General features: G+C 42.8%; 1 protein-coding gene across 6 annotated transcripts in view; it reads left to right on the top strand.

Moving 5' to 3' along the window:
* The window catches only part of TSPAN4 (tetraspanin 4), a 923,335-nt gene that overhangs the window by 896,029 nt on the left and 13,220 nt on the right, over positions 1-14,086 (top strand). For all 6 annotated transcript variants that reach the window (XM_053302002.1, XM_053302099.1, XM_053302289.1 and 3 more), the window contains one exon: positions 712-813. In XM_053302002.1, coding sequence (XP_053157977.1) covers positions 712-813 — 102 coding nt within the window. The remainder of the gene's footprint in view (positions 1-711; positions 814-14,086) is intronic.

The following is a 14,086-nucleotide window of genomic DNA, read 5'->3' as shown; positions in this document are numbered from 1 at the left end:
GATACAAATGCCCATCTCCCTGCACTGTTTAGCCAGGCATTCTAGTGTTTCCCCCCCTGTATACCACAGAGGTTTTAGTGAAGTGAAGGATAACACAGAGTGTAAGGAAAGAACTTACACATGTCATATGTAGTTCTGCAATTCTTTTCATAGTTTTCCATAAATATCTTCCAAACTGTAATACTGATAATCTACCCACAATACGGAGATGTTCCACACACCCGTTAAGTGAAGCCTTCCCTCTCTAAGCTAGATGGAGTAGAATCAAAATAGAAAGGAAGGAGTTGTTTCAGTTTACTACACAAAGGAAAACAAGTCAGCGGTTAATAATGTTTGTTGTTCATCATCAATAAAATACTTTCATATAGCAAACAAATTCTTACCTTGTACAAATGGAAAAGGCAGGCAGTGTCCTTTCAAAGCCTCCCTTGAAACAAATCATTTAAAAAGCCAGATGCAAAATGATACACCTTAGTCTTACTCAGGGGAGGAAGAATTGGGATATATGACTGTGAGGAGTGGATTTGTGCAGACGCAATTAAGGATAAACATAACCATGTACACTGCCTCGGGTTCCTTGGAGGAAGAGTGGGATATAGATGTATGTAAATAAATCACTATGGCTTCCCAGGGGAAACGGCTGAAACGTGTCATTCTAGAGATTTCAAAGTCTAGCATACTTACATGCAATTGTATGTGCTTTTTCCCCAGATTGATAAGTATGCTCAGCGGGACCTGAAGAAAGGGCTTCATTTGTATGGAACTGATGGAAATATTGGCCTAACTAATGCATGGAGCATCATACAAACAGATGTAAGCTTACATTTTTGTTGTTCGCTTTATCTTTTATCCATGCATCACATATACATGTCATGTGCTGGATGGGGTTACACTCCCCCCAAAAGGAGCAGGTGCGCAGCTTGGGAGTATTCCTGGACCCAGGCCTTACCCTGGTATCTCAGGTGGAGGCCATGGCCAGGAGTGCTTTCTATCAGCTTTGGCTGATTCGATAGTTGCGCCCATTCCTTGGAGAGGATGACCTCAAAATAGTGATGCATCAGCTGGTGACCACCCGGCTCGACTACTGCAATGCGCTCTACGTGGGGCTGCCTTTGTACGTAGTCCGGAAACTTCAGTTAGTTCAGAATGCGGCAGCCAGGTTGGTCTCTGGGACAACTCGGAGAGACCATATTATGCCTGTTTTGAAACAGTTACACTGGCTGCCGATATGTTTCCGGGCAAAATACAAAGTGCTGGTTATTACCTTTAAAGCCCTGAACGGCTTGGGCCCGAGATATCTTAGAAAGCGCCTTCTTTTACATGATCCCCACCGCACGTTAAGGTCATCTGAGGAGGTCCGTCTCCAGTTACCACCGATTCGTTTGGTGGCGACTCAGAGGTGGGCCTTCTCTGTAGCTGCTTCCGGGCTGTGGAATGCACTCCCAGCAGAAATTTGTAATCTTAATTCCTTACTGACCTTCAAGAGAGCCCATAAAACCCATCTGTTTGGCCTGGCCTTTCAGGGCTTTTAATTTGTTTTAATTGTTTAAATGTCTAAGATATCTAAGAGAGCGCCTTCTTTTACATGATCCTCACTGCACCTTAAGATCATCTGAGGAGGCCCGTCTCCAGTTACCACCGGATCGTCTGGTGGTGACGCAGAAGCGGGCCTTCTCTGTCGCTGCTCCTGGGCTGTGGAATGCACTCCTGGCAGAAATTTGTAATTTGAGATCATTGCTGTCCTTCAGGAGAGCCCTTAAAACCTACCTATTTGGCCTGACCTTCCAGGGTTTTAAATGATTAACTATTTTAAATTGTTTTAAATTGTTGCCCTGATTTTCAGGGCTTTTAGCTGTTTTATTGGTTTTATTGTGTTTTAATAGTTTGGTTTTAATTGTTAATTTGTTTTAATTGTTTTTATCATACTGTGAACCGCCCTGAGCCATTTTGGAAGGTTGGGCTAATAAATAAATAAATGTGTCTGGGGTTGACTTCCCAACCTAATGAGAAGGATTTCGTTTTAGTTTCTGTAAAAGCCCATTCTCAGGACTGCCCCATCTTTATAAACATAAATATCCTTTCTATTGTATGTCTGTCATGGACCAGTCTGTAGTTTAATAGTATTTTTACCTAGCTGCATTGGAATCTACCTACAGGGGATTCACTTGCAATGTTGGGCTTCATTTCATTTGCATGATGCTCGGCATTATGCAGGCAAGCACACGCTGTGATGTAGGGCAGAAATTTTTTCTGCTACTATATTTTTTTGTGAAAATGTTTGCATTTTTAAAAAATGTGAATTAATATTATGAAACAATGAAACACAGTGTATGGATGGATGCCAATACAATTTCAGGAAAATTAGGCAGTATTAAAGTTGCTTCCCCTCAGTGTTTGTTTATACTATTTATACCCCATACCTCCAGTACACTATTGCTCGGGGCAGCTCACAACATTAGTAAAATAGATACTATGTAAAATAAAATATTAATAAAGTCAAACAAGTTAAAAGACCAGGCTAAGGCCACATTTAAAATTACATTTTTTGTGTTTAAAAAAAAAAAAAGGAAGGAAGTTAAGTCAAGTAGAACTGTGAGGTTTATGGGAAATTTCTGGGAAGACAATCTTTAGTTTTGGACACAATTGTTGTAAGCATTTGTTATTTTTAATGGTGTGTGTGTCTCTGTGTGTGTGTCTGTGTTAAGCCGGGGAATGATGTAGATTAAAAGCGAACACAAATTACCTGCTTATTCTTGTGTCATTTATTGCTGAATAATGATGAGGTGGGATCAGAGGTGCACCTAGAGAAGCCTGGACCTAAAGGCCTTTGGAGGCCAACCCCCACTCTCCTCTGCAAGTTAAGGACAATCCCCCTACACATGCGTGCACACACACCATGACACACGCAGCCACCATGACATACGCAGTATTTTTAACACATGGGTTCTTGAGGGCACAATCAGCAACTGAACTCATAAGAATGTAAGAATATAAAACAGGTAGATTTATGCAAATATGTATTAGCACAAACACTTCAACACACAATTTAACATATTCCCATCCCACATATTTCTTTCCTCCCTCCCCACTCTGTAGGGTTGCCATATTCTGGTTTTCCAAATCTGGGTGCCTGATTTGCATATTATGTAAACTGACTTGAAAATAATTTTGCATATGCGGATTAGCAGTTGCACTTTCCAGTTGACTTGTATTTGCTCTGGATATCTATCAACAATATTTGGGGAAGATCTCTTGTGCTTTGACCATTTTCCATGACATATTAACAGCAGCAATAAAACAGAAATATTGCACAGCTTTTTAATTAAGGCTGCAATTCTGTACACACTAGGGATGGGCCCGAACCGGTCCGGAGGCCATTGAAAAGGCCTCCGGACCGGCCCGGACCTGGGCGGTTCGGTTTGGGGGGGGGGTACCTTTAAGAGCGGCGGGAGGGTTTACTTACCCTTCCCGCCGCTTTCCCACTGTGGCGCCAGAATCCTAAGAGTAATTGGGGTGGCAGGACACCTCCCTGCCGCCCCTTCCCCGATGTTGCTTGACAAAAATCCCAGCAGTCCTTAGCACGCAGTCCTTCCCCCTTAACTATATAGCATGCAGCTTTGATCAAATTCAGAAGTGTGGCTAGTATACATCTTTAGTAGGTAGTATTTTAAAATTATGAAGCATCTCTTTCTTAGATCAAAGCTTTAAGTTAAGTATTTGACAGGTATTATGTACCCCTCCTGCCGCTTTCCCCGCTGTGGCACGGTAATCCTATGAGTAATTGGGGCGGCAGGACACCTCCCTGCCACCCCTTCCCCGGCGTTGCTTGACAAAAATCCCAGCACATGCGCACCCGTTGCCACCGTGCACGCGCTGTGACGGGCACATGCGTGCTGGTACTTTACTCTACTTCCAGGCAACGATGGGGGCAGGGGCGGCAGGGAGGAACGCTGCCGCACCCAAAACTTCACTTTTAACTGCGGCGCCAGAGGGGGAAGAGCGGCGGGAGAGATAAGTACTACCCCCCGCCCTTAAAGCTAGACACCCCCCCGTGCCAGACCGCCGGACCACCCAGGTTCCGAACCGGTTCAGAGGCCTCTAACATGGCCTCCGGACCGGTTCGTGCACACCACTATTCCAAAGCATGGATTACAATGGTCAAAGTACACTGGCATTAGAGAAATTGCTTGTGGTATAGGAAATGGTGTAGGTAATACACTTCCTGGGTTGCGTGCCATCACTGGCTGATACCCAGTCAGTGCCTTTGCAAGTTGTGACAAACTTTCTGCACTTACTTATGCAGGCTAGCACAGAATTTCAGATGACATTTGAACTATGTGACAACTTGGAGAGAAAATAGATGTACCATCAGAACTCTTTCAATAGTCCAATTCAGACATCATGCAGTTTATGTGGACGACTGAGTTCATTTTAAATGTAAACCTGAATATATAGGCTCTGCATAAGCTCTTCCTATGGTACAGATAGGAAGTTTACTTCTGTACCTATGTTCAGCATAACATGTGTTATGCTGAACACAGAATGATTTGTGTACAGATCTGCATCTGTGTACACTGTACACTCATTATACACGTGCTGAACATAATGTGTGAATAGGTCTAATGTCTTGAGCATTTCACATGTCGTTTTTATGGCCCTAAGAACACGGCAGACATAAATGAGATATGCTACATAGACCTATGCAGTAAAGGTTGTACTATCAGAGTAGGCAACCTCAGCTCCCCAGCCATTGTTGAACTACAACTCTCATTATCCTCAGCCACAACAACAACAGTTCAACAGCAGCTGAAGAGCTATAGTTGCCTACCCCTGGTACAGTGGAACTGCATCACTCCCCACAATGGCACATTCGCTGTGTTAATTACCAAGGTTTATTTGAAAAAACTGAATACAGAAAATGAAAAGGGTAGGTACCAAATACAGATATAGATATATAGCACAAAGCAAAGTACCTAATAAATAGAGACGTATATTTTGATATCAAAGAGTATAACAAATTCCTGAACAATAGAGAAAATGAGTAATTTATATAAAGAACAAAATGTGAGAATATACAGATGACTAATAATGGAGTATCAGGTTATAGGAATGTACAAGTAAAGACTCGCAGTGCTATTGCAAAGTTTCGGATACTTCTTCAGTTCAAATAATTTCAGTTAGGATCTTCAAGTGAAAATACAGAATGATGTAACAACTAGAATACCACAAATGGAAATACAGAGAAAGCAAAAATCCTTGCATCAGTATTCACTTTACTGTCTACTCCAAGGAGCAGGACTCAATGCTACTTTATGCTTCTATAAGTTCTTGATGGTCTGACACTAGGGGCATAGTTTATGTGTTAAAAAATGTAGATCTGTCCTTGTAGTGATGAGGCTCCCTTCCCTCTAAAGAGTTAACAGGAAGTGAATCCTTGTCTTGACTGACAAGCTGGTGAATTCCAGGGCTCACCCAATTAGTCCAACAAGTGGGTGGGACCTAGAGAGCTATTGCTGGGAATTCTGGGAACAAGCAAGGAAGTCTGTGCGGAAATTGCAGACCAGCATGAAGTCAGATGTATCTAAAAGTTAAAAGCCTCAGACAGAACTAGTCTATAGTAATTGAATAAAAGATTTTCCCCCTTTTTCTTTACCTCTTTCAAGCCTCCAAGGGTGGTTATAGATCCAGCAGGAAGAGGGGGAATTTCTCTGGCGCAAAACACATCTCAAAGACAGCTTGGCCAAATTAATAATTAGCTCCACGTGCAGGCAAAATGCACAGGAGGGAAAGGGTTTTTTTCTTTAGTCTTGCCTGTTATCAAAAAGGGGGAGCAGATTTTTGCATTTGCCCAGTATCCAGCTATAGAGGGACCTTGTACTAAAGCACTCAGTCCAAGGGTCCAGTTCTAGACAAGTCTTAGAGAGCTTGGTGGCAGCACCTACCAGAAGTGAGTTTTTCCAGAATATTTTTCTTAACCTCTGGGAAAGTTACAGCTTTTTAAACCAGCCAGTCTGCATCTCAGAGCACAGGAAAGGGATGACTCATCGCTAGAGTCTTTCCTCGTGTTTCAGAACTGGTTTAGACTGGTCAGGGAGATTATCCAGTAACCTGGCCCGAATCGGAAAAGGAATTTTTCACTATCCACAAACTGCTACAGTCCTTATTGATAATATGAATTGTTTGCCTCTTCAAAGAAACTAACTTACAGTTTCACCCTAAAAGAATGGGTAAAAACTCCAAACTTTCTTATTGTTGATAGTAAAAACTGCTTCCTGGTTGTGCCACTGCGGCCTGGCTCACTACTGCTGCCGCCGCGGCCTGGCCCACTACTGCCGCTGCACTGGGCCTGCCGTCTTGCCTCAGCGGTCGCCCAGCCAGCTAATTCTCCTGGGTGTGACTTAGCCAATCAGGCGCCTCTGCCAGCCAGCCAATCAGCTGGGTGCCAGGACACACATTTGAAGGCACACCCAGGAAAAATAATAATATAGATGTTGTTTGGAAAGACTGCCCGATCCAGTTGCCAGAAATCCCCAGTCCAAACAGCTATGGCTGGAAGAATAGTAAGAGAGATCTACTATTCAGTGGACGGCCGGGAAAGCAGCTCCTGATTCAGTTCTTGAACTGCTGTCCTGCAGGGCAAACAGTCTTGTGCTGGGCTCACATGTATTTGTATGAAGAATGGTTTGACATGCACAGCAATATCCCATTTAGAGCAACATGGCAACTAAGCTGCCAAAGATGAGGATGACTGAAACAGGCAGATGACAATGACTTTTATGATTAGCTAAAAGAACTGTATTTATTTATTTAGTACATTTATATACCACCCCATACAAAAACATCCCTGGGTGGTTTACAATACTTGAAAAATTTGCAGTTTCCTACAAATTTCTATAGAAATACTATGATTTTTAATGTGTTTTATGTAGATCAAATGCTTTCAAAATACTAATAAAATAATAAATAATGCCATGGGAAAACTTTATTTTTCATTTTTAGCTGTCAGTCTGTTAATTCAGATAGAAAATGTTGGCTTAGTAAAGTTGTTTGGCCACCGTACAGTCAGTCACTGTTGCTTATTATGCATTTTAAAGCTATTTTTGCATTACCCATTATGGCTAATAATTCCACTAGGATCATAAGCAATCCAAAAAGCACTACCCTGTTTATTAACTCAAAATATACTGATCAACTCTTTTGGCCCATAGATTATAGGGTGAATGCTTATGAGGAAGCACAACCTGGAAATTTTTCATATGGGGCTTTTAACTCTCATTAAAAAGGAGGCTCCGTTTCAGACTCACGCTTTGAGACTCAAATGAGACTCACGCTTTGCCTTGGTCTTTCAGTTGCACATTGGGCTGGGGAGGGGTGCATCCAGGCAGGCATTTACTACAGGTTTAGCTTCCCCAATCACTTCCTAGAGATGCTCCTGATGAATTTCTGCTTGATGCATCTCTGATCAAGGCAAGGTGTGGGTGCATGGAGCCTCATTTCTAAAGCCGCCATCATCATATACCAGATTGTACAAAGTCTTTACAGCTTATATGACACAGAAGTTAAGATGGACACCTTAACTTGCAATTTCCATTCATTTTAGAGCATGAGTGAATGTATAAAAGCATCATCTCAAATGGAAGGTTTTTGGATTACTGAATTTATAGACATGGGGGCCTGCTTTTACCAGTTGTCTCTCAGGCACCTCAATGATGGGCATCCACATATTTTCTAAAAAGAGGAAATTGTAGTCTTGAATTTAGTCATCTGGCTGTTGATCTTTTTTCAGTCTCGAGCACATCTCCCTCTTCCTTTTGACATTCATCCCTAATAACTGGGGGGAGGAAATCCTACTACTATGCACTGCACTTCTTAGGCTGTCTGAATGAGTCTGTGCCCTCCCTTGATGTTTGTAATTGCTTCAGATTTAGCACAATTAATCACTGGAATGCTTGTGTTTTAATATTCCTTTTGTACTCAGCACAATAGGAGAGGCTTGTCATAATCCCAATGGCTTGTTCTCGTTCCAGCTTGAGTAGCTCCACTGTCTGCCAGCAAATTTCCTCTTGTACATTACCATAGATGTGAAACTTAGTATTCACAGTCCTAAATTGTGATGACATACCACTCAGCACAAACAGATGATTATATTAATTTCAGAAATATTGAGGGAGCAATAGAATAAGGGCTGTATTGCAGAAGAATCTTCAAAGTATATATTATTCCCATTTCAAAAGAATTATTGATCCAAGGAAGGATCAATAACCTATTTAGCATGGCCCACGGGAAAAGAAAATATGGAACACCCTAAAATATACTGTGATGATAACAAGCCATCAATTTTCTGGACCAATCGAGTGATTTTTTTAAAAAAATAAACAAATAGCTGGCTTTGAATTATTGTTGATTCTATCAGATTTTAGATTAAAATCCTGAGCCAGAGAACTGCTTGGGTGAAGCAGGGTTGTACTGCTTTGCTCATATTTCAGTTGAAAAATATAAGTTGCTGAGATTCATATTCCAAGTCAAGGAATTATGAAGCTTGGTGACATCTCAACCTCCTTTGCCTTCTGCAGAAGGAACAATAAAATTCACCACATATCTATACATACTTGCAGACTATGTCAAAAGCCTGATCTTTCTCCCAGCTATCTCCTGAATCACATCAGGCATAAGGGACGTGCTCCACACAACTAATGGTAGAGAGGATGCACTTTGGCTGAGGCTGCTTGAGAAAGGAAGGGAAGGCTTTGTTTAGATTAGATTTTTACTCCCATTATATGAGTACTCAAAATGCTTTTATAAAAAAATGCAGGAATCTCACTGGTTCTGTATTGTGTCTTAAAGGCCAAAGAACTGTATTGTGTCTTAAAGGCCAAAGAAACATGAGCTGCTTGTAAAATGGCAGTGCTAATTTGGCATAAGTGCAGATCCTTAGGTAACTAGTCATTCAGTATTTTTGGCATGCCATCATGTGGGAATTGGAATAGCAGAAGTGGGTTCTGCTATTAGTAACTCGGGGTGTTTCTAAGCAGCGACAAAAAGTGCTAGAACCTTGCTTTTGCAAGCATGATTTTACTCACTTTCTACACACACCAGTAGGCTTCCATTGTTCAAGCCTGCACAAATTGATGCTTTGTCCAGATGGACAGGGTCCTAGTGTGATTTTCTCAGCACCACCTGCTGGCTAGGTCTTGCATTCTGTGAAGAACTGATAACTATTCTATGGCAGATGGCATTTTTCACAGAGTGTAAGCCATCAGGTGGCACTGGGAAAACTGTGCTAGGATTCTGCTGTCCATCTGGACAAAGTGAGTAAGTAAGTTTATTGTTGTAACCACAGGACATAAGACATATATTAAAGCATAATAAAACATAAAACACAATAGCTAATACATCATACTTAAAGAAAACCAGATGACCTAATAAGACAGTAAAAAACATGACAACTAGTTAAACAACATGTATGGAAATAAAGAGTTATAATCCTAAATTCCTAACTGTAGTTACAACTCTGATGGGTGCAACTCGAATAGGAGAGCTAATCCTGGAACTACAACTTAGCCAGATATGTAGCAGGGCTAGCAGATACAGTTCTCTTCCTAATTTTAAAAGACAAGAAAGCAAAAATGGCTACTTGATAACTAACATAAGGAAACACATTCTGTTTTAGAACCCATGCATTTATCTGTGATATGATCCAGTTTTTTTTTAATTGTTCCATAAAAGGATCAGTTAGGACATAATGTTTAATGTTCTCTACTTGCCCCTGGCCCTAGCGACAGAGTCACTGTTCCATGGGAACTTTGTGAACTCTACCCTCAAGATATGCTGAGGGCATAGTTTGAAAACATAAACTGGCAAATGCCTTCCTTACTGGTGAACTTGAGTAGGTACTGTGAAGTGGGTTTTTCTTGAAGTGAGGATACCATAGGAAGAACTTTGAATGTTGGACCAAACCAGTGTCTTGGCTTGCATCCTGCTCAAGGAGCCAATCACTGATTTCCCCCCCTACCCCTGGACTTAAGTTCCTCTAGTGAAGGCAGAGAGTACATTTGTAGAATATGTTGTAAACCTACCACATTTGATGAGCTGTGCATAATTCATGACGCAGCAGGAGGCAAAGAGGTGTCTCTGGTTACACAGTTCTTTCAGGCAGGCATGAGGTTTTCATCCACCATCTGTAAAAAGCACAAGAGAACAAATCGCTGCCAAGCACCAAGTTCAGCCTGTATTCCCCCACAACCAAGGTCACTCACCAGATTCCAAAGATCCCAAGTCTGAGGGTCCAAGGCATCATTGAGGAAGGTATCAAGGCTGTTGACAAGTTGTCTCCAGCAGCGCGGCAGAGTGAAGCTGCAGAATTTATAGCAGATTGCCAGTTGGAATCAATCAGCGCTCTGCCCAGTCAGCCACCTTCAATCACTGTCATACACGCTGCAAGCAACTGCTGTGTCTCAACTCCCTGACTTGGATATGCCACTTCTCATGCCTGCATGCCCTGGGAGATAACACCGGCAGCAAGAGTTCCGCCTAGGATTCGTCACTCTGCTCTGCCTCCTGTACCAAGTCCTCCTCGAGTGCCTCCTCACTCTGATCACAAAGCTGGCCCTTGGGATCCTCAGATAAATTCACTGCCTCCCACTCCTCTTCCGAGTCCTCGAATGAAGGCCTGACAGAATATGAGAGAGCATATCTGCCCACTGATTCCCCTCTTGGTAGTGCCAATAGCATGATTTAACTAGATGGTCCACTGAAAGGTTGTCAAGTTTCTTAAAATATTTTAGCAGTGTCAGATGGACTCTAACAGAGATTGAGAGCACCCTGCCTCCATTCTTAGATGTGCAGTAGGTGGAACATCACTCATTTTTACATTCCACCCACAAATCTCTGCCCCATACAAAAGCTATGGAATTACTTTGCCCTGAAATATTTTTAAGTGTAGGAGCTAGTAATTGCGCCCCTGCCCTGGAGAAGAAGAATTTTAAAATGATCCCCATTGTACATTGTGCAGTTAATAAGGCTGCATTCAGATGGACTCACCAAGATAAAGATTTCTGACCAGAGACACCCACATATTTTAAGGAAAGGCTGAGTGTTCATTGTGCACCTACTAGTACAAAAAAACTACTTCTGTTTTATCGTACTTTATCCTCAACTTCTGCTCTTTGTAGTAATTGGCCAGGGGGGCGGAGCCAAAATGGCAACTGGTTAACAGCTTAACTCAACAGTTCCTGCCCTAACCTGGGCTTTCCACCCCTCCTGGGCATGCCTTCTGGGGGCTTGCCTCCTCCCAGGGGGAGGAGGAGGTTTCACAAGAACTCTGCCAACAAGAGTCCAGCTGACGATAGTGGAGGACACATTGGAAAGAAGAAACAAATCAAGATCTATGCCTTCCTCCCCCCATCCCAAGGCAGCAGTGGGAGATGCATACACTGTGAGTACCAAGAATAGATTTACATCTCTGGGAACTGAGGCCCCCTCCCCCTCAGACAAGGAGGTTGCTTCACATAAGCCAGCTATTAAACAAAGTGCATCCAAGCTGTCCTGGAGAGCCACTCTGAGCAGCTCCCCAGATCGGAGAGATAGGGGCCCAACACTTTCCAGCTACGCACCCTGTCCCTCATCTGTTCTCATCACTCAACATCTCAGCGCTGCCTGCATTAGCTCAGCAGAATCCCTGATCACCATTCTCGGATGGCTAAACATTATTACTGGAAAACTGGACAGTTTGAGACAAGCTTTTGATCAATTTATAGCCCAGGGAGTTAAAAACTCATCAGAGTGTGTCGTCACTAACCTCCGACCAGCCCCTTTCTTAGCATAAGATGCCAACAGGTTTCTTGGGAATTAATAGCCAAACAAACTTTTGGTGAGTGCTTCCAAACGATCAAAGTGTATGGCTACAAACTTATACTTTTTTTTGCAGACCCTGTAATTAGAGATCTTATCTCTGGTCGAGAGATTGATAGCCCTACCATTAAACCAATTAGCTCCAAGGACAATAAATCTCTTAGCTGTGGCAAAGCCAAGCAAGCTACCACCAATTTGACTGGAGAATTCCAACTGCATAAAGTCATTCAGGATGAACTGAATCACCTAAAAAATCAATTGCTTAAAGTAAAAAAAACACCCCAATACTAAATGCCTGTTGGCTTTAACTGCAATCAGGACATGGGGAGAATGTCACACTTATAGAGTCAGACTCCTACATGGATGTTCAACTCCCAAAAGCAATTGATCTTAAGGCAGCATACAATTCCATCTCAAGTATCAAACTATGAGAGAAGTTGGAAACCTTCTCCACTGACCAGTGCCTGCTATATCTTCTTTGCACCCTGCATGTAGACACATCACTTAAGGTGAGATGTAGCCCCCAAGGCCACCTCACAAGAGCTGTTACAACTCAAAAGGGTGTCAAGCAAGGAAGCATTTTGGCCCCACTCCTCTTCAACTTTTATATTAACTCTCTGGTGGGCCAGCTCAGCAATCCAGATTTCCATCCTCCAAAGCTCGCTGGGAGACACATTGCTGTTCTGTTATATGTGGATAATGCAGCTATCCTTTCAAGGACCCCCATTGGCCTTAGAAGAGCACTGAGGGCCCTTATGCTGCACTGCAGGGAGGACTACCTGGAAATCAAATATCACAAAACTAAAACCACGGCCTTCCCCAGGAGGCCCAAGATCCACACTTGGTGGATTGAGGGGCATAAGATCGGGTATGTTTCACACGTCAAATACTTGGGGGTCGTTTTTCATTCTGGCAGCTCTAGGAAAGCTCGTGGGGAGCATATGGCTGTAAATGCTCTGAGAAGCATTCTCAAATTCCTGTGGACCAGAGGAGGACATTATGTATCTGCGGTTCTGGAACTGTTCGCAGCCAAGCCACTAGCTCAGCTCCTCTTTGGTGCCCAACTGGGCCCCTTCCCCAACTTTGTGACTCTGTAACTTGTACAATCTGAATTCCTACCGGCAGTGCTCCAGATACCAAGACGTGTCTCCAGTGCCACTCTGCGCCTGGAGACAGGCTTGATCAAGCTGGAGGCTAGGGTGTGGGTGACCATCCTCTGCTACTGGCTCAGACTATCCTTTTGCCCAGTTGGTCTTGCCCCCCTAACCCTCCGCAATGATTACCAATCCAGCTGGATCTGGACAATCAAGACAAAAATAGCTACCCTGGGTCTTTCCCCCTTGACTTTGTTCAGTATGGGTTACAACCAGGCGAAAGCCACTGTCAAGCAGTGGATTATAGACACTGAGTGCCAAACCAATCTCAGAAGGGTCCTGAACATGCATATCAGTGATGGGCTTAGATATTCTGCCTCTCCAGAAGCATACCTCACCCAACCAGCACAGAAGGGCATTCAATCTGGCTCGCTGTCATGGCCTCCCTTCAGCAGTGCTGGAAGGCCATTATAGAAAGACTCCATTTGCAGAGCGACTATGCCCTTGTGGCTCAGGGAAGATCGAAACTACCAAGCATGTTCTCTACTGTTTTTTTGTAGAAACATTCACGCCTCCCTTATCCTTCCATTGCTATGCAAGTATCCAAGATGTTTGAGCCAATTCTACAGCTCTTTGCTGCTCTCTGACTCTAAGCCTGCCATCACAGGGTCCTGAACATGCATATCAGTACCTGCGTTGCCAGGTACTGTGCGGCTGCAATCAGCATTTGTCGGTGGATGGTAGGCAGTGAGTTCTATCAGCCTCAATCTGACCCTCAGTGACTCAGGGTGGGCTCTACAATCGCTCACTCAATACTGATTCAATAGAAAGACTTAACGTTCCTCCCTTCTTTTTTTACTGCTCCTTATAGCCTGGTCATTATCCAGTTCTGTTACTTAGGCTTTTATATAATTCTGTCTTCTCATGACTTTTAATTGTTTTAACAATTTTATGCCCACCCCCATGCCTTTTATTCATTTTTATGACTTTTATTAATTTTCAGTCTTTTATGCCCTCGTGCTTCTGGGGTACTTTTTTTAAAAAAGTATTTTTAGTATTATTATGTACCTTAAGTACCATTCCATATGTAATCACTTTTTATCTACTCTCACTTTTAACATTATGCTGGTCTATGATCGTAA

The sequence above is a fragment of the Hemicordylus capensis genome, chromosome 1 (assembly GCF_027244095.1).
Source record: "Hemicordylus capensis ecotype Gifberg chromosome 1, rHemCap1.1.pri, whole genome shotgun sequence".
Classification (NCBI taxonomy): domain Eukaryota; kingdom Metazoa; phylum Chordata; class Lepidosauria; order Squamata; family Cordylidae; genus Hemicordylus; species Hemicordylus capensis.
Note: the sequence above shows the minus strand (reverse complement) of the source record. Positions and strands in the feature narration are given on the sequence as shown.